Genomic DNA, 17,733 nt, shown 5'->3' on the forward strand with positions numbered 1-17,733 from the left:
TTCGGAAATCCTCTACATCTCTGGGAACAGACATCTTCTTCTCTCCCTGAGGGCACAGGGTCTCATCACTCTTCTCTCTATCTCTGTTCAAACTTCTCACGGGATCACAGCTACTTCAAGATTTGCTTACTTTACCATGGAGGCCTATGCTGAACAAGTCATCTCCCCATTCTTTTCAATGCGTTATAGGGAAAAAGAGAGTCTGATGTATCAATTCCATCCTTCTGCATAGCTTCACCAGAGGATTTCAGCCCCAAGGTCAAGGCATCTCCTCATCCCTCCCATCTGGGACTCAACTTCCTCTTCACTGACCTCGGTGTCTTCACGTTGCTCCTCTGTGTGCCTGCACTTTGTCCTTTCTCTCCCTGGAGGGAGGATGGAAGCACGGGAAGAGTCAATATCTGAGGCGGGGCCTGCAGATGGTTGCGTGAGCCCGGCCGGGCTGGGTCCTTGCGGCCGGAGCTGTTTTCCCATGGAGGTTTGTGCAGCGGCTGCGCTGGGGCTGTGTCAGGCTGGGTGGCGCTGGGGGCAGGGCCAGGATCTCAGCAGCCAGGCCAGAGCAGAGCAGCAGCACGGCCGGGGCCGATGGCTTCTCCTGGCCCTGCCCGCTGGTTGCGGGCCAAGCCCAAGGGCGGCAGAAGCTTGGCCGAGCCGGCCCGGCCCGGGGCTGCTCCTGGGGCCCGGCGGATCCTGGCTGGGCCCGGGCTGGCGGCGGGGCAGGGCTCGGCAGCGGCCAGATGTCAGCAAGCGCAGCCACGGCCCGGCCCGGCCTCGGACCCGCGGCCTCCCCTCCCCTGCCCGGCAGCCCATGGGGCCTGGCGGGCTCCCTGGGAAGGGGCCCGGCCCCACGGCAGGAGCCGCCCGGCCCGCCCCGGCCCAGACGGGGGCTGGCCCGGCCTTGGCACCTCTTTGCTGGCCAGAAGGGAAAGAGACCCAGCCCGGCTTCTTCATCTTTAAATTGTGTCTTCACAGAGGTGTGTGCAGTTTCCTTAGTGCTTTAACAGATTGTCAATTCTCAAAGCTAATTACTGATTGGTTTTTTTTGTCAGACACAGAAGAAACTGCTAGCAGCTTCTCTCAGGACATCACTTGTGTGATGCAAAACCACCACAACAGCACAGAGCACAGAGCTCCTTTGTCCATAGGTAGTGGTCATGTGCCTGAGGCCTCAGAACCCCACCTTGGCAGATCCCTGGGCCCTATCCAGGGTGTTTTCAAATGAAAACATTCAGATCATAGTCTAGAGAAAATCACCAGAGGACCGGGCCAGCCTGACCTGTCTGTCCTGGCTACTTTTGTGTGGGAGCAATCCTTGGATACAGGGAATTTGTGAAGTCAAATTCTAATTTTGGCCATGGTCCCTTGGTAAGAAAGCTGTTTTTTTTCCATAGCAAGGAAGGAACAGAGCCCCACTGTTTCAGGGGCAGATTAGATGCGACCAATAGAGGACAAGGCCAGCCAGAGTTGAGAGGATTTGTTCTGAGAAATACTCTTGCTTATAGGATTTTTTTTAGGGAGGGTACCAATTTTGGCAATGGGCATCTGAAAAGATGGAGAGTTCTTTCCCATAGTAAGGAAAGCACGGAGCCCCAGTGCTCCAGGAGCTGATGAGAGGCAGCCCTTGGCATTCCAAGATCAGCCAGACCTGTCAGGTGGCCCCTGGGAGGCCAAGCCAGCCAGACCTGTTCCATGTTCCTTCGGTTCCATGGAGCCCCACAGTGTCCCAGTGGTCCCTTGCTTCCAGGAAGCCCTGAGGTGTCACAATGCCCCCTTGGTGACACGCGGCCCTGAAGGGTCCTCATGGTCTCCATGGTTCCATCAGGCCCCACAGAGTCACGATGGTCTCTGGGTCCATGAAGCCCCGCTGTGTCACCATGGCCCCTTGGTTCCATGGGCTCCCGTGGTGCCACAATGATCCCCTTGGTTCCATGAGGTCCCCACAGTGTCACAGGTATCTCCATGGGAAGGAAGGAACCAAGCCCCAGTGTGGCAGGGGCAGCCACCAGAGGCCAAGGCCAGCCAGACTTGACGGTACTGGCAGATTTTGGCTGGGAGCAACCCTTGGATATAGGGAATTTTAGAGGTGGAACCCCAATTTCGGCCTCATCTTTGTAGATAAGAAGGAGGGTTCTTTTCCATAGGAAGGAAAACACTGAGCCCTAGTGTTTCAGGAGCAGAAGAGGAGAGAGGTGGCTCCTGGGAGGCCAAGCCAGCCCGACCGGTTTGTCCTGGCAGCTTTTGTCATGGAGGAATCCTTGGATTCATTGAATGTGGGAGGAGGAATCTCAGTTTTAACCACGGACCCCTTGAGAAGAAAGAACGTTCTCTTCCATTGGAAGGAAGGCACAGAGCCCCAATGTTTGGATAGCAGGTGAGAGGCAGCTCTCAAGAGGCCAAGGGCAGCCAGACCTGTCTGTCCTGGCTGCTTTCACTGGGGAGCAATCCTTGGATGTACGGAATTTTGGAGGTGGAATCCCAATTTTGGCCATGAGCACCTGGACAGGAAGAGGAGTTATTTTCATTAGGAAGAAAAGCACAGAGCCCCAGTGTTTCAGAGGTCAGCCAGACTTCTCAGTCCTGGCAGCTTCTGTCTGGGAGCTATCCTTGGATATAGGGAATTCTGGAGGCAGATCCCCAATTTTGGCCATGGGTGCCCGGTCGAGATGGATGTTTTTTTTCATAAGAAAGAAAAGCACATGGTCCCAGTGTTTCAAATGCAGAAGAGAGGTGGCCCCTGGGTGGCCAAGGCAGCCAGACCTGTCTCTCCTGGCAGGTTTCATCTCGGAACAATCTTTGCATATAAAGAAATTTGGAGGAGGAATCTCAATTCTGTCAGTGGGCCCCTGGAGGAGAAGGACAGTTCTCTCCCATAGGAAGGAAAGCCCAGAGCCCCAGTGCTTCAGGGGCAGGTGAGAAGCAGCCCTCGACATGCCAAGCTCAGCCAGACCTGTCAGGTGGTCCCCAGGAGCCCCAGCCAGCCAGACCTGTTCCATGTTTCCTTGGTTTTGTGGGACCCCACAATGTCACAATGGTCTCCTTGGTTCCATGAGGCTCTGGAGTGTCACAATGTCCCCCTTGCTTCTGCAGTGTCACAATGGCCCCGTGCTTCCATGAGGCCTTGCAATGTCACAATGGCTTTGTGGTTCCACAAAGCCCTGATGTGTCACAATGGCCCCTTGGCTCCGTGCGCCCTCGCTGTGTCACAACGGCTCCTCTGTGACACTGCGGGCTCCACAAGGTCACCATGGACCCTTGGCTCCTTGGGGCCCCCGAGTTCCACAATGGTCTCCTTGATTCCATGAGGCAGCACAGTGTCACAATGGCCCCTTGGTTCCATGATGTTCCGTGGTGTCACCGTGGTGTCCTTGGGCCTGCATTGTCACAACTGACCTGTGGTAATCACATATCCTCTGAACAGAGAGAGAGAGCTCTCCCAGGATTTTCCTGGGAAGCTGTGAGAAGCTGTGAGAAAGCTCAGAGAAAAGAATGAGAAACAATTCTTGCCTTCAGTTGCTGCACCTGTTGTTGTGCACATGTGGAATATGTTATGGAGATTTGTTTATCAAAGGGTGATTTCTTAATTGGCCAATGGTGACGGTGTTTGGATTTCAATTAACCAATCTGGTCTGTCTGTATCGGACTGTCTGCAAGAGCGATGAGTGTTTCTTAGTAGTACAGTATAGTATAATATAATAAAGCAATTGATCAGCCTTCTGGAATCATGGAGTCAATGCTAATTATCAACACGCTGGTGACACCCTGCTACGATAGTTATGCAAGTCAATCTTCCCTTACGTCTGAATGCTAAATAGAATAGGCTTAACAGGCACATCAGCAACACCAACCACTCTAGACCCAACCAGCTGGCTGAGGGGTTGGGAGAAAATTTCCCCTGGTGTAATTTCCACACAGTGGGTACCATTATTAAAGTAATTCCAAACACATACAGTTAGTGTGTGGTAGCCTCCAATCCATGTGCCCACCATCCAGAGGAAATTAAAAATCCATAAATTCCTCACCACATTAACCCATGAAACAAATTGGATAGCAGCCACAGTAGCCATAGTTATAGGATGGGAAAAATGTAGCCACAACCATGTGCCACCCAAAGCAGGGTAAGCTAGACCACACGGTGACACCTAACAAGGTTTCTATATCCAGTACAAAAAAAAAAAAAAAAATTACTCAAGAATTGTTATTCTCCTTTCACCCTTTTTCTCTTGATGCCGTCGGGCTGCACATTGGGTGCCAAAATTAGTCTTGGTTTACAAGACAGGTGTTGTTGCTTCTTGTCTCTCCGACTTCCTTGTTTTCGCCCGGCTCCTCTTTCCCGGGGTGCTGGCCAGGCACTTGCAGGAGCAGCCAGAGAGAAGCGACAAACCCCTTTGTGGTTCGTTTGATACGGACAGAGCTATTTAGAGAGCGCGATCAAGACCGGAATAAAGAGACTCAAGAGATTGGACACTTGTTGTGCAGTCCAAAGCAGGTTGCATTTGCTCGAACGCCGCACATACCAGTGACCCTGGGAGGGGGGTTGAGTTACAGTTTTTATAGGGGAAAATAAGAGATAAGGTGAGACCAATAGAACAATGCCCAGTGTGAATACATTATAGGTAAAATCCAATGGGAATAGCTTCAGGGGGAAGGACGAATACACGTAAAAATACAGAATAGAAACTCCAGCTTTAGGTTTAGGAAACAGAAACTCCCATTTCAAATTCACAAAGCCTTTTTGCTCCATTTGAGTAGCTGTACACTACAATATCTCCCTCTTTTTTGTTTAATAAAATGAACGGAGCTTTGGGGGAAAGAGAAACTGCGGCTATCAAACTGCAGTGTTGTTTTGTTTTCCATCTTCCCACCATTCTCCTCCCGTGGTGGCAGCAGCAACTACAACAGTTGTGGAGGCTGCAAACTTGGAGGAAGCAATGCTAAAAATGATTCGCTTAAAAATCCCAAATGATAGCAAAACTAAAAAAAATTGCAACTACAAAATAACAAATGTCCTTTAGAAGGGACAACACCCACCCAGAAAGATGCCAGCCTTTAAACATGCCCTCGAACCAGTCCTCATTCTCCTGCTTTTCTGGAGCCAAATGAGGAGCAGGAATGCAGGAATTGACGTCCTGCTAGTCTGAAAGAGAAATGAAATCATACAACAGGATAAACTAACTATAAAAATTCTGCCAGTATAAAGGAAAAACAGGAATTAGGGTTCTCTTCCTCCCTTGCGGTGTTTCCTGTTTGACGCCACTCCGTCATCTGTGGGGTCTCCAACACGCCCCTGACCCACCCCATTTGTATCATCACGCAGGGTAGGTCTGCGCTCCCCAATTAGTTTTTTTGCTGGTTGGAGAATTCTCCCCCCCCTCCCTCTCCCCCTGAGGAGGCGCTGTCCCCCGAAACGGGCACTGGCTGATGAGATGGCCTTCCTCACTGCAGTAATAACACCTGCGTTTGGGAGGAGGAGAACTCGATGTTGTAGTTTCTGGGGTTGCCAATGTCAGAGCAACCACTTTTTCCTGAGGACTTTTCACCAAGTCCTCTGCCATCAGGGTGGCTTTTCTTGTGCACTCCTCGATGAGCCGATCCAGCGTAGGTAGATGAGAGGATGCTGGAAGAGACATGATAACTCACCAACAGGCTTCATTTGCATTTGTGGTGACAATTTCAAATGTGATTTCATCTCGTGCTTCTTGCCCTTCCACCTTTTTCTCGACCGTGTCTCTCACTCGATCAACAAAATCTATGAATGGCTCTGAAACAGATTGCTTGAGAGCGATATAAGGTATTATAGGTTCCTTTGAAGGCATACTAAGAAATGCCCGTTCTGCTGCGTTTTTTGTGAGGTCTAACACTGGTTTTGGAATCCCTGCTGCTTTTTTTTGGGCTTGGTTCCAGTCCCCTTCACCCACAAGATGTTCGAGGGTGATCTCATCATCCTCTATATCTTTTGCATAATCAGGACTCTGCAAAATTCCTGGAAGAAGGTCTCCTGCAAACCTTTTCCAAGTTCTTTCCCATCCCATCTGTATTCTGATGGAGGGAGCAAGCAACTGAGCAAGCGCTTTAAATCAGCAGGAACTCAGGTGTTAGAATTGAAAGTTGCTTTTAACATGCTCCTAAAATTTCACTTTTTTGCCCAAATTCACATTTTGTTTTGCAGAGTTCCTTTATGCTTTCGTATGAAAGTGGTTCCCACCTGGGGTTTTGTCCTCTTGCATTGTATAACACTGGAGCTAGGAACAGGGAATCTGAATCTCTGCCTGCTTTCTGTTTCTCGGCCGCGGCTCCCCCGCCTTTCCTTTCGCTATGGGAACCAGAGCCCGGGGATTGGGAAACAGGAGATGGGGGGGCAGGGTCCAGAGGCTCGGGGGTGGAGGTTTGTGTGGGAGTGGCTGAGGTTGGTGATGCCGTGTGGAGCGGGGCAGGATCGAGTGATGGAACCTCGAGGGGTGGAGCTGAAGGAACCACCTGGAGGGGCGGTGCTGTGGGTGGAGACCTGCAATAGCACCTGGGAGGGGTTTGGTCTGCTGCAAGAGAGGAGGAGGAGGAGGGGTCAGGACAAAGGGAAGGAGGGTCAGGGACTGGCGGGGGGGGGGGGGCATGAAGGAATTCTGGGAAGGAGGAGTCCCCGCCGCGCCGCCCTGGGTATCTTGAGATGGGACAAAGACCCCCGCCACGCAGCCGCCGCCATCTTGTGGGGGGTCTTCTCGTGGGGGTTGAGGGAAGGGGTTAGAAGGGGTACAGCATTTTTGGGAACAGCCAGAACTGTGAAAGGGATCAGGAAAGGGGTTAGAAACTGAGGTTTCAGCAGAGTGATTAGCATTTTCAGACCGTGGGGGTCAGGGAGATGGGGGAAATAAAGCAGATGGGCTCTTTTCAGTTTCCCGCGTTTCCCGACTGTCTGCGCCCTCTTTAACAATGTCATAAACTGTTGCATCCCGGAGTTTGGGTTTAGATTAGGGTTTTTAATTTATGTTAAAATAAGTCAAGTTCTGTAATCCCGCGTTTCCCCCGTGTTGTTCCCCCCCCGCGGTTTCTGCCCCCATGTTGCCTGCTGCCAGCTCTTACCCCTGTGCCGCTCCTGTAACCACCCTGCCGTCCGGCCCCGGGAAACCCCGTGCTGGCCGCCCCGAGCCACACGATCCCGCTCAGCCCGCTCTGGCTCGGCGCCCGCCCCTGCGGGGTTCTCTGGTTGGTCGCTGTTGCGGGTGTCACCGCCACGGCAGCCGCCCCTATTGGGCGGCAGGCCGTGGATCCTCTCGCCCCGCCCCTCCATAAAGCCCTATCCTGCCGGCACCCAGGCGCCATTTTCTCCCATGCGAGTGCCGGGAGCGGTCGCGTCTTTCCATCGAACCGCGCCACGTGACCAATAAACCGTTCCTGCTAAGCACGGAGCAAATGGACAAATTCCTTCCTCTTTGCCGGGTCCCTAGTGCACGGTAACAGCGGCTGGCCAGCCCACGCACCCGAGACACGGAGCCGTGTCCGGGAACCCGCGGCAGCAAACCCCGGCAGCACGTGGAAGCTACGCCACAGCCGGGCTCCCAAGAGCCGCGTGCGGCCGGGGAGAGCGAAAACCCACGCCGCACCAAACCATGCCACGACTCCATGATTCTGGGATACTTCCCTTCCTCATCCTCTGGCAGAAAAACAAACTTGGCCCCAAGTTCCACATTGCAGACCATGTCCTTTGGCAGCCTGCAACTGTCTCAACAGAGGATGAAAAGAGATGACATTACTGAGACAATTTCCCTATTCTACTTGAAAATTAAATGCTCCACTCCTGTCCAAAAACTGTCAGAAATTGTCAGAAGAGGCAATTCTTCCCCATGAAATGCTACACCTCAGCCAAAGAAGAAAGAAGCCACAAGCCAAGACTCTTCTTTATTGCTACATTGTTTGATTTGGTTACTTCTCTAATAGGAATTCCTTGGGGGTTTTATTTGTTTGTTTCTCTCTTTCGTTCCGCGGGGCGTGCGGCGGCTCCTCCGTTGGGTTCGCGGGGGCAACGGAGGAACGTTCGCGAGCTGCGGCGGTTCCGCAGCAGCAGCAGCAGCAGCAGCAGCAGCAGCAGCAGCAGCGCTTCTCTCGATCGGTTTTCCGCTCGACTTTCCACTCGCTCCCCATGCCCCTTCTCCCTCTCACACTCACTCCACTCCCGTCCCATCCCGTCTGTGTCCCGCCTCTCCCAGGCCGGCTGATGCCGGAGTACAGCCCACCAGAGTGGATCCTCTTTGGCTGCTACCATGGCCAGCCAGCCACCATCTGGTCCCTGGGCATCCTGCTCTATCACCTGGTCTGCGGGCACCTTCCTTTCCACACAAACGAGGACATCGTCCGGGGCCAGCTCTTCTTCCCGCCCCGGGTGTCTCAAGGTGGGGATGCGCCTTCAGGGCTCGGGAGGAGGAACGGGGCTGGGAGGGGGCAGCTGGCACATCAGTGTCCTGCTCTTGCAGCTAGTGAGGCGGTTGATCTCCTGGGCTTAGCTGGAGGAGGTGGCACGTGTGCCTCTGTGCTGCTCTCCTCCAAAAGGGAGGATCGATGGGAAGCTTTTGGCTGCAGCTCTGAGCACTCCTAGTGTGGCCTAGGCACTGTGGAATGTGGGAGAGCATGGACAGGAGCCTTGTCCCACTGAGCGGCGGTTTCTGGTTTCTCTCTGCAGAGTGCCAGCACCTCATCAGGTGGTGTTTATCCATGGACCCCGCAGACAGGCCATCACTGGAAGACCTTTTTGAGCATTCTTGGCTGCAGGAGCCCTGCCTGGCCCAGGAGACAGCAGAGATCCATCCCTCTGCTCAGTAGGATCCAGGAGCCCAGCAAGTACCAGCTGCACGCGTCTGGTGGCACTCCAAGAAAACCCCGGAGCGTTTCCCTGCGGCCGCAGCACGGAGGAGAGAGCGCAGCCGAGGAGATGTTTCCGCTGGTCCCCGGCGAGTTGTGGAGGGAGCGGCTCAGTGCTCCCCGTGCCACTGGAGAAGTGGTGGCAGTGCGGTGAAGGTGCCACGGACTGGAACAGGGGAAACATCCCCCTGCAGCTCAATGGCATCGGGATGTCCCCGCAAGCCGAGGCACAGCTGGCGTGTTCTTCTGGAGCACCACGTGGAGCTGGGAGCACCATCCTGGAGCTGGCCGCTGGCGGGGCAAAGCCGAGCGGCTTTGGCTGCGGCCCCTTCCTGGAGGACACGCTCTGTGCCCCGATGAAATCAAGATGAGTCCCCAGCCGGCGCAGGGGCGGGGGGATGCTCGTGCTTCCAGGCATGGCAGGGCTCGGCCTGGCCACGCGCCGCAGGTTCCCCGCTCGGCGGCGCTGGGGAATATTAATTTTTCCCCCGGCTGCCGAGCTGCTTTTTGGTGGGACAGGGGACAGATGTTGTGGAAGGGGAGCCGGCTCCTGGCCTTGCTGACAGCTTCTGCCAGCCAGCCTGGCACAGGCTGGGGCGGGGGCAGCCAGCCTGACAAAGCATCCATCCATGTGGATGGGGGCAGCAGAGGGGGATGGGTTCCGAAGCCATGCCCAGGCTGGTCTGCTTTGCAGGCCCTCGAGGAAGGGGTGCGTTTACGGGCGGGAAAGGTGGGGTTTTTCCCCACCCATGGACAGGTTTCATTCTCGCATGGAGTGGTCAGACCCTCCTCAGGCCCGTGAAACGGTGACAGGCTGTGTAGGTTTTTCTTGTTTCCAGGTCTTGTTTTGAATTGACTTTCATGCAATTGTTCTTTGTTTCCCCAGGAAGATTACACCTGGTGCCCGGACCGCATGGGGAAGCGCCTGCACCGTCCGTGGAGCACATCCAGTGCCAGCGCTACCCCAGGGGCCACGGCCTGCAGGGACATCCCCTTCAAGAAGGACGAGGACCTCGTGTGGGATCGGCTCCTCTCCTGGCAGCAGGTCTGCAGAGGTGGGTACCCGGCTCCACAGCTGGGCTGGCAGAAGGGCTTCGGGCAGAGGGCAGCGGGCACACGGGCATCCCGCCCTTGCAGCTCCTGAGGAGGCTGCTGTGCTGTGCTGAAGCGGAGGAGGTGGAACGTGGCCTGCCACGCTGCCCTTCTCTCGAAACAGAGAATGGCTCGGGAGGTTTGGGCTCTGAGCACAGCCAGCAGCCTGGCCCGGGCACAGGCCATGGCAGGACAGGGCACAGGAGCCTTCTGTGACTGACCGTGGCTCTCTGGTTTCTCTCTGCAGGCTGCCAGCACCTCATGCCATGGAAACGGCTCTGCTCGGCCTGCCAGGCTGGGAGGGCTGGAGGGCGGCGGGTGTTCATTTGCTGTCAAAAAGAAATCGTTCTATTTTTTTGTCATCATCATGATCAGAGCATTTCTTTCATCCTTTTCCAAGCTTTTGGCCTCCCTTCCTCCAGGGTAATCTTTTTGTGTCCTTCCTCAGCCACTTGATGGCATTTGGCAGGGGGGGTTAAGCAATGTGAAAAGTTCAACAACAGCTCCTGTTGCCAACTGCAGCAGCCCCTTCAAGAGCCCTGAGCTTCCAGCGAGGTCCACGTGTGCCTTGCCAAAGGGAGTGGTTTGCAGCGATGGCGTTGTCGCCCTGCTGCAAAAGCTGGGAGGAAGTCAGAAGTGGCAAAATGCCAATTTGACTCAACCCCTGCCCAGGTTCTGCATCTTTCCCCTCTGCTCGGTGCCAGGCAGGCAGGGCTGGACTCCAGCAAGGTTCAAGTTCTTGGTGATCCCTGGCATCAAGGGGATCAAGTAAAGTCTTGTATGCAGTGGCTGCAATAGGGCTACTGAAGGAAAAAAGGAGATGTCATGAGGTGGGGAATCCTTCTTGTCTCCTTTGTCTCCCCAGGAGCCCCTTGGAAAGAGAAATGCCCACACGGGTTTATCTGACTCCTTCCCAGCCAGCCTTTCCCTCAGTCCCGGCTCTCATTTGCTCCGCAGGCTTCAGCAGCTCGCTCAGCTCAGAGGAGCTCTCAGAGGAGAAAACGCTGCCTGGCGTGGGGCTGGCTGATCCCTGCCTCATCTTGATTCCATTTCCCTGCTCCCTCCCCCATCCAAGAGAGCGAAGGATCCCCCACAACCGGTCACGATCCACTCTTGCAGGGTGTTTGTGATGGTTTGTTAACCGATCCCAAAAGTGCAAAACTGCAAATGGCAAGGGACCATCAGTTTAATCACAACAAATGCACCTTTATTTAGGTACCAACAGCAAATGCGATAGAAGGGACAGAAAAGGGAAATAGAGAGAAAAGAGAGGAAGGGGAATAGAGCTACCACCGTCGAGACGAGATCCTCGATGGTCCAGCCATCATTCACTATATCAAATAACTGGAAAAAGCACTGGAAAAGAATTGTTTTTTTTTTTAAACTAAGTTTAAAAAAACCTAAGTTTAAAAAAAAGGGAAGGAATTGCATAAAGAAAACCAAATAGTAAGAATACAGTAATTTAAACTTCTCAAAGGCCTTTGCTGATGGAGCCCTGAAGCCCAGTCACGTGCAGTGCGGCCTCGGCGGTGCCTTTGAGCCCAGAACTGCCAAGGGTCAGGGCCGGGATGAGCCTTCACCCAAAACAGGCTCCAAGACTGAGTGGGAATCAATCCAGAACAGGGCTCACACAAAGAGCAAAGCCTCAAGGCCAAAGCTAAACCTTCATCAGGTTGGATTTTGTGAACACTGAACTGGAGCAGATTTGCTTGTCCGGTAACATCACTGTCACCATGAAACTTTACATGAGCTACTAAATAAGCACTGTCCTGTCCTGGGCTGTGTGGCCCAAATACTGTTGAGAACTTGCTCTGCCTCTGCCCTGTGCCCCCGGGGCTGCTCTTGGCCTGGCAGCCTCAGTGGGAGCCAGCACTGGCTGCAGCCCCAGCGGGCCCCCCAGGACAAGGCCCAGCAATGAAGAGGCCAATGAAAGCACTGGGCAGCAGCAGAGCCCTCAGCAGAGTTCTTTGGACAACCACGGACTGGCCACAGCTCCAGTGCAGCATGACTACGAGTCAGGCTACCAATGCTATGAGCAGAGTTACAAGAAAGCTGTGGAGAAAAATCAACAACTGACCGTCTGCTCTCGTACAGCTTCCGGATGCCAAGATAGCAGCCTGTCAGCACGAGGGGCACGGTGAACAGTGTCACCACCGTGCCTATCATGCAGGACCTGCGCACATCCTGGGGGCAGACAATTCTTGGGAGGCGCACTGGATCCGGGGCAAATATTCCTGTTTCAGTGATAACGTCTGTGGGAGCAATGGGGAGCGTGAGCCCGTGCTGTGCCGCACTGCCGAGCTGGCAGCACGGTGGATACGGCCAGGACGTTCTCTGTTTCCCCCAGAGCTGGGGCCTGCAGGCCCCTTGCCGCCCCTTGGCACAGGCTGTGCCACCCAACAAAGCCCAGCAGGCCGGGAGGAGAGCCCGGGGCCAGCGCAGCTGCTTGGGCAGTCGCTGCTTCGAGGGACACGGGCTAAACCCATCCCTGAGCAGCCCCTGCCAGCCCTGGCCCTCCCTGCCCTGTGACAGCTCCCCCAGCCCCAGGGGACAGAGTCAGGCCCTGTCAGGACACACAGGAGCCTTGCTCTCCCTCTCTGCCCTGACCCCACCATGGGCACCCCGTGCAGCCACTCCCAGGTTTCAGGACGTGTCTCCCACAGAGGGACCCCAGCAGGATTGCTCAGCCTGGCTGAGCCTGGCACAGCAATCACCTTCTGTGGCACTGTCTGGCATCTCCTCCCTTCGTGTATCGGGGGCTGGCACGGAGCCACGGCTTCCTTCAGGAAGTGCTGCCTTCAGCAAAGCCCTTTGGTCCATCTCTGGAGAAAGGAAAAGGGACAGCTGGATCAGGTGGAAGCATTCCCCATTGGAGAGATGGCATCTTCAGCAAGTTCTACTTTTCAAAGATATGGATAAGGATCAGGAAAAGGCCACGGCTCTTGGGGCTGCCACAGGGCCCTCCCTTCTCCAAACAGGTGCCATTCCTGATCTACGCGGAGACCGGGAAATTGCAGGCATCTCAGGCCCATGGTGCAGTTTGGGCTCCCTGCCAGCTGGTGCCAAATGCCTTCCTGCAGAGGCTGGGGAGAAGCTGCAGCCAGGCCAGGCTGGGAAACAGCCCTGCAGGGCAGGAAAGCAGCAGCGGGGCAGCCAGGCTGCCATGGATCCCTTCCCTCTGTGCCGGGCACGGCGTGTCCAGATGTGCAGGGAAAGCCCCCGGCTGCTGAGTCCCAGGGGAAGGCTGAGGGAAATGCACCCACCACGGCGTCTCTCCAGATCACTCAGCATCTGGTCTAGGTGTCTGGCTGCCTCCAGGGATTTCTTGTCTCCTGTGCCTGCGTTCTTCCACAGAGAAGGACCTTAACAGAAAGTTGTTCCATGTCCCCTTCAGGCCAGAGTGGCAGTGAGTGCCCCTGGGTGATTGGTGCCCTCCAAAGCACTCCCTCAGCTCTGCCTTCCACTCAGGAGCAGGGCCAGGGGGACCACGTGCCTGCGGTGGCCCCACACTGGGATGGAAGGAGCCCCTTGCAGGGCCATCCTCGGGGGAGAAAGGATTCCCTGGAGCTGCCAGCAGCTCTAAACCCAGCCCCAGGCAGGGCCAGGGCTTGGCAGCAGCAGCAGGAGCAGCTCAGGCACCCTGGGGCCGGCAAAGGAGCTGCAAAAGGCACAGCCCCGGGGCACAGCCCTGGGCCCGGCCCCTTCCCTCTCTGCTCTTCTTCCTGGCTGCACTGAGCACACGGAAGCGCACACTGGAATTGCAAACGGGAGGAAGATGGACAGCTCAATGCTCCTTCCTGCCACTGACAGCCATTCTGTGGGATCCCTCAGGGATCCAGAATGGAGCCGGGCAAGTTTTCCAGAATCTTTCAACCCTGTGATGCTGCTAAGGGAAATGGCTCATGAGGCACTGATTATTCTCTCAGGAAAGGCACACAGAGAACTTGCCTCCAGCATTCTCCAAGAGATTCAAGCTGTCATCCAGTGGGGCATCCAGATAAGCCATGTCGCCATCCCAAACTAGAAGGGATCACAGATCAGAACCATTTCCTGCTCTGCTGGGATCCCCCTGTGCCTTTGGGAACTGGGCACTGCAAGGAGGTTGGGTAAGGCTGTGGGGGCCAGATGAGAATGGCCAAAGCTGCACAGGGGCCTGGGGAGCTCTGGGCTGGCTCCTGGCCACTCTCCACACGATTTCCTTGCCTTGTGCAACATCCCTGGGAGGGCGGCTGGAGCAGCCCAGGGCCCATGGGGGCTCTCTCCCTCCCACAGAGGAAAGCCTCCCTAAAGCCCAGGGGAAAAACCATCCCCCAGCACTTCCCAGGGAGCAGGGAGCGCTGTCCCGGGAAAGGGGAGCCAGGCTGCCGGCTCACCTGCTCCCCGCGCTTGCAGCGGAGCAGCCTGGGCAGCCCTGGCAGGCAGGGCCACAGCCAGGAGGAGCGGGAGGAAGAGGCGCAGAGCAAGGGCCATGGTGCCCTGCCCTCTGCCAGTCCCCAGCTCTTGCTGCCACCACTGTCCTGACACCGCTGTCCCAATGCCAGCACCACTGCTGCCACCACCGCTGCTGCTGCAACAGCTGTGCTCAAGGACTGACTGCTCGGTCCTTGTGGTGCTGTGCAACCACGGGGCTCTGGCACCTCTGTGACCTCACAGCCTGCTGTGACCTCAGCCTGCTGTGACCCCAGAGCCTGCTGTGACCTCATGGCCAGGCTGGAATTGTGTGGGGAGTGGGATCTGCCTTCTTTGGCAGGGATCTCATCCTGCCCAACAGCTCTGTCCCAGGGTTGTGACACAGTCCCTGCCCAGCTGATCTCACAGGTTGGGGCATGAAGGGATGGAGAGCAGCCCAGCCAAGAAGGACTTGGGGCTGCTGCTAGATGAGAGGCTGGACATGAGCCAGCCTTGTGCATGCAAAGGAGAGTGCCCGGCAGGTTGAAGGAGCTGATTCCACCTCTGCTCTGGGGAGACTCCACCTGGAGTACTGTGGAAGATGTTTTATATTGCTGGCCGGGGCTCTATGTACAAATCACCAACGGGACGGGACTGCTGAGGAACGCGTCTCGAGCTGTTTCTTTTCCAGCATCAGTCTCATTCCATGGTTATGACAATGGGCAGATGCCAGCAGCTCACATCCCCGGCAGCAGGCAAAGAACTTAATGGTACAACTTACTTTAAAAGCTTTTTGACCAATCACACAAAGCAAAAGCATCTTGACAATAGATTTATCCAATCACTATAAGCACACGTATCTTTTGTTAAAACAATATTTGTTTGAATTATTTCTTTCAAATACAATACGTACTTGTATTGTAAACCTTAAAACCCAATGCACAGAGCTCCATTAGGAAGCTTAGAATTTGCTAATATCTTTCTAGAGATACTTTTCTGTAGCTTAGGGAGTTATTCTAGCCAAGCATTAATACACAGACCATTTTACTATTTGTCTTTACTTTCCCACTTCTTATATAATTTTTCTGCTGACAAATCTTACAGCTACTGCCTTTCTGTAATAACAGTTCTGCTGTCTCTGAGGCCTGCCTTTTGCAACTTTCCCAAAACCCTCTATTTTTAAAGATTCCCGCCTTCTACAGCGACTTCTGTGAGCCAGAGAGAAGTTTGATAAGAGGATCTATGTTTACCCCTGAAAGAATTTTCTACCAAGGTTGTTGACATAGAAACCAAGAAAGCAAGAAGGATTGATAAGAGAATCCCACAACTGCCTAGTCCAATAAGCACTTTGCTTGTCTCTCATGACCAATGAGAAAACTTATGAGCTTTGTAAGAATGTAGAAAAAGCATGCATGCTAGAATAAAAACAGGGTTTGAAGCCTTCTGGAAATGGAGGGTGTTGCTTTGTATTGTCTCCGTCTCTACCATGACAGAGTACTGCATCCAGCTCTGGGTCCCCAGCACAGGAAGGACATGGTTCTGTTGGCTCTAGTCCAGAGGAGGGACAAAATGCTCGGAGGGCTGGAGCCCTTCTGCTTTGGAGACAGGCTGGGAGAGCTGGGGGTGTTCAGCCTGGAAGAGAGAAGGCTCCAGGGAGACCTGATTGCTGCCCTTCAGTACCTTAGGGGGCTTGCAAAAGAGATGGGACAGAATTTTTAGTAGGGCCTTATGTGACCAGACCGTGGGGGAATGGTTTTAATCTAAAAGACAGTCGATTCAGACTAGACGAAAGAAACCCATTTTTTGCACTCTAGGTTTTGAAACCCTGTCACAGGTTGCCCACAGAGGTGGACATCCATCCCTGCAGTCATTCAAGCTTGTGCTCTGAGCAACCTGACCTAGTCAAAGCTGTCCCTGCTCACTGAAGGGCATTGGACTGGATGGCCTTTAAATATCCATTCTGTGACATCACAGCTCCCCAGGTGTTCCAGGTGGAAGGCCCAGGACCTGGAAACGAGCACAGCAGACACTTCAGCTGCTGCCAAGGGCCACTTCTCCCTCGCCCTTCGCTCTGCCCGTCAGTGCTGAGCTCTTGTTGCTGCTGCCTGGGCTTTTGCTGCCGCCTGCTCTGAAGCCAATCCCGGCAGGATGTGCACTGCTGCCCCAGTGGAGGTACAGTGCCATTCCAGGGAGGGGGGCACCCTGCTTGGGCAGGCTGCAGCCATGTGGGAATGGATGGTGTGGGACAGCAAGCCCAGCGTGAGATTGTGCTGCCTCTTGCAGATGGCCAGAGACACCGTGGAGGAGATGGAAGTGGACATGGTGCTGGATAGGGAAGAAATGATGGAGGTGGACACGGAAGAGACTGCCGAGGACATGGACGTCGACGTGGAGGACAGCATCGAGGAGATGGACATTGATGTGGAGGACAAGATGGAGGAGATGGAAGTCGATGAGAAGGATGAGGAGGAGCCCATGGTCCTTGGATGAAGATGGAGCCCCAGGAGCAAGAGAGGCAGATGCTTCCCACGCCCAGCCCACAGGCAGAGTGTGTCCCCTGACGCCAGGCTGGGGCTGGGCTGGATGGCCCCGCTCAGGGACACGGTGCCGGCAGGGGGCCCTGGATTGTGGTGGCACAAGCAGCAGCCCCGGCCTGCCCTGCGCTTGCCTGGGGCCATGCCAGCCCTGCCAGCCCTGTCCCAGCCCCTGGGGCCCAGCTGCCAGCCCACCTGGGCCACTGCTGGCAGCAGAGTCCAGCGCTGCTGCGGCCTTTCTTCAAAGACTGATGGAGATGAGGGCCACAGATATCACCCCTCTGTAAATATGTTCTGAAGTTTAGAGCTTTTCTGTAAATATGTTTGGAAGTTTGTTACTCTAAAGGCACCCATGTAATTATGTTAGGAAGTTTGTTATTCTGTAAGCGCCCATGTAAATATGTTCTGTAGATTGTTAGTCTATAGCCTCCCATGTAAACATGTTCTGTAGATTGTTATTGTTATAAGGATTGTTGCAATGAATCATATTCTGTAAACCCTAGGTTTTGCCAATCTTTGGGGAAAAAATACTGTTTCTTTTTAAAATCTCAGTTCTCTTTGCAATTCCTTTGGGCCCAGACAGCGTTTGCACAGTTGTGGTTTCCACTTGTTCTGGGTGGCCGGGGCTGGAGGTCCCTGGCGGGGCTGGCACGGCCACCCCGGGGCTGGGGGTCCCTGTGCACAGGGGCTCCCACTGACACCACTCCTGGCACTGGGCACTGCTGCTCCTCCTGGGCTGGGCCAGAGCAGTGTCCCCAGGAGCAGAGCTGTCAGCAGCAGAGAGGGGGCTCTGACAGCAGTGGCCCCTGCAGCATTGGCCCAAAGCAGGCAGGAAGCCTTCAGCCACCCTTGCTGCTGGAGCCACGGGGAC

General features: G+C 54.8%; 2 protein-coding genes across 3 annotated transcripts; one reads left to right on the top strand and one right to left on the bottom strand.

Annotated features, from left to right (window-relative positions):
* Positions 1-7,603: 7,603 nt before the first annotated feature.
* LOC128820666 (uncharacterized) lies at positions 7,604-9,218 on the top strand. Its single transcript, XM_054001468.1, has 3 exons — positions 7,604-8,381; positions 8,463-8,583; positions 8,891-9,218. The coding sequence occupies exons 1-3, from the start codon at positions 8,132-8,134 to the stop codon at positions 9,216-9,218; spliced, it is 699 nt and encodes a 232-aa protein (XP_053857443.1). The 5' UTR covers positions 7,604-8,131.
* A 1,902-nt stretch (positions 9,219-11,120) lies between these two features.
* On the bottom strand, positions 11,121-13,283 carry LOC128820806 (uncharacterized). 2 transcript variants are annotated; one of them, XM_054001615.1, is made up of 4 exons: positions 13,203-13,283; positions 12,654-12,761; positions 12,017-12,191; positions 11,121-11,295 (listed from the first exon to the last, which is right to left on the bottom strand). In XM_054001615.1, exons 1-4 carry the CDS (start codon positions 13,228-13,230, stop codon positions 11,271-11,273), a joined length of 336 nt encoding a protein of 111 aa, XP_053857590.1. In that variant the 5' UTR covers positions 13,231-13,283; the 3' UTR covers positions 11,121-11,270. The 2 variants fall into 2 exon arrangements, with proteins under 2 accessions (XP_053857590.1, XP_053857589.1); XM_054001614.1 differs by lacking the exon at positions 11,121-11,295 and having other exon boundaries at positions 11,382-12,191.
* Between the last annotated feature and the right edge of the window lie 4,450 nt (positions 13,284-17,733).

The sequence above is a fragment of the Vidua macroura genome, chromosome 30 (assembly GCF_024509145.1).
Source record: "Vidua macroura isolate BioBank_ID:100142 chromosome 30, ASM2450914v1, whole genome shotgun sequence".
NCBI classification, from domain to species: Eukaryota; Metazoa; Chordata; class Aves; order Passeriformes; family Viduidae; genus Vidua; species Vidua macroura.

Bases quoted from the DNA above. Each gene is read 5' to 3' on its own strand.
- LOC128820666 (XM_054001468.1), top strand. From the start codon at position 8,132: ATGCCCCTTCTCCCTCTCACACTCACTCCACTCCCGTCCCATCCCGTC. The intron at 8,382-8,462 runs GTGGGGATGCGC...CTGCTCTTGCAG, and splicing joins CCCGCCCCGGGTGTCTCAAG to CTAGTGAGGCGGTTGATCTC. The intron at 8,584-8,890 runs GTGTGGCCTAGG...CTGCGGCCGCAG, and splicing joins TGCAGCTCTGAGCACTCCTA to CACGGAGGAGAGAGCGCAGC.
- LOC128820806 (XM_054001614.1), bottom strand. From the start codon at position 13,230: ATGCTGAGTGATCTGGAGAGACGCCGTG. The intron at 12,762-13,202 runs GTGGGTGCATTT...TCCTTTCTCCAG, and splicing joins TGATCTGGAGAGACGCCGTG to AGATGGACCAAAGGGCTTTG. The intron at 12,192-12,653 runs GTGATTGCTGTG...TTGCTCCCACAG, and splicing joins GCCAGACAGTGCCACAGAAG to ACGTTATCACTGAAACAGGA.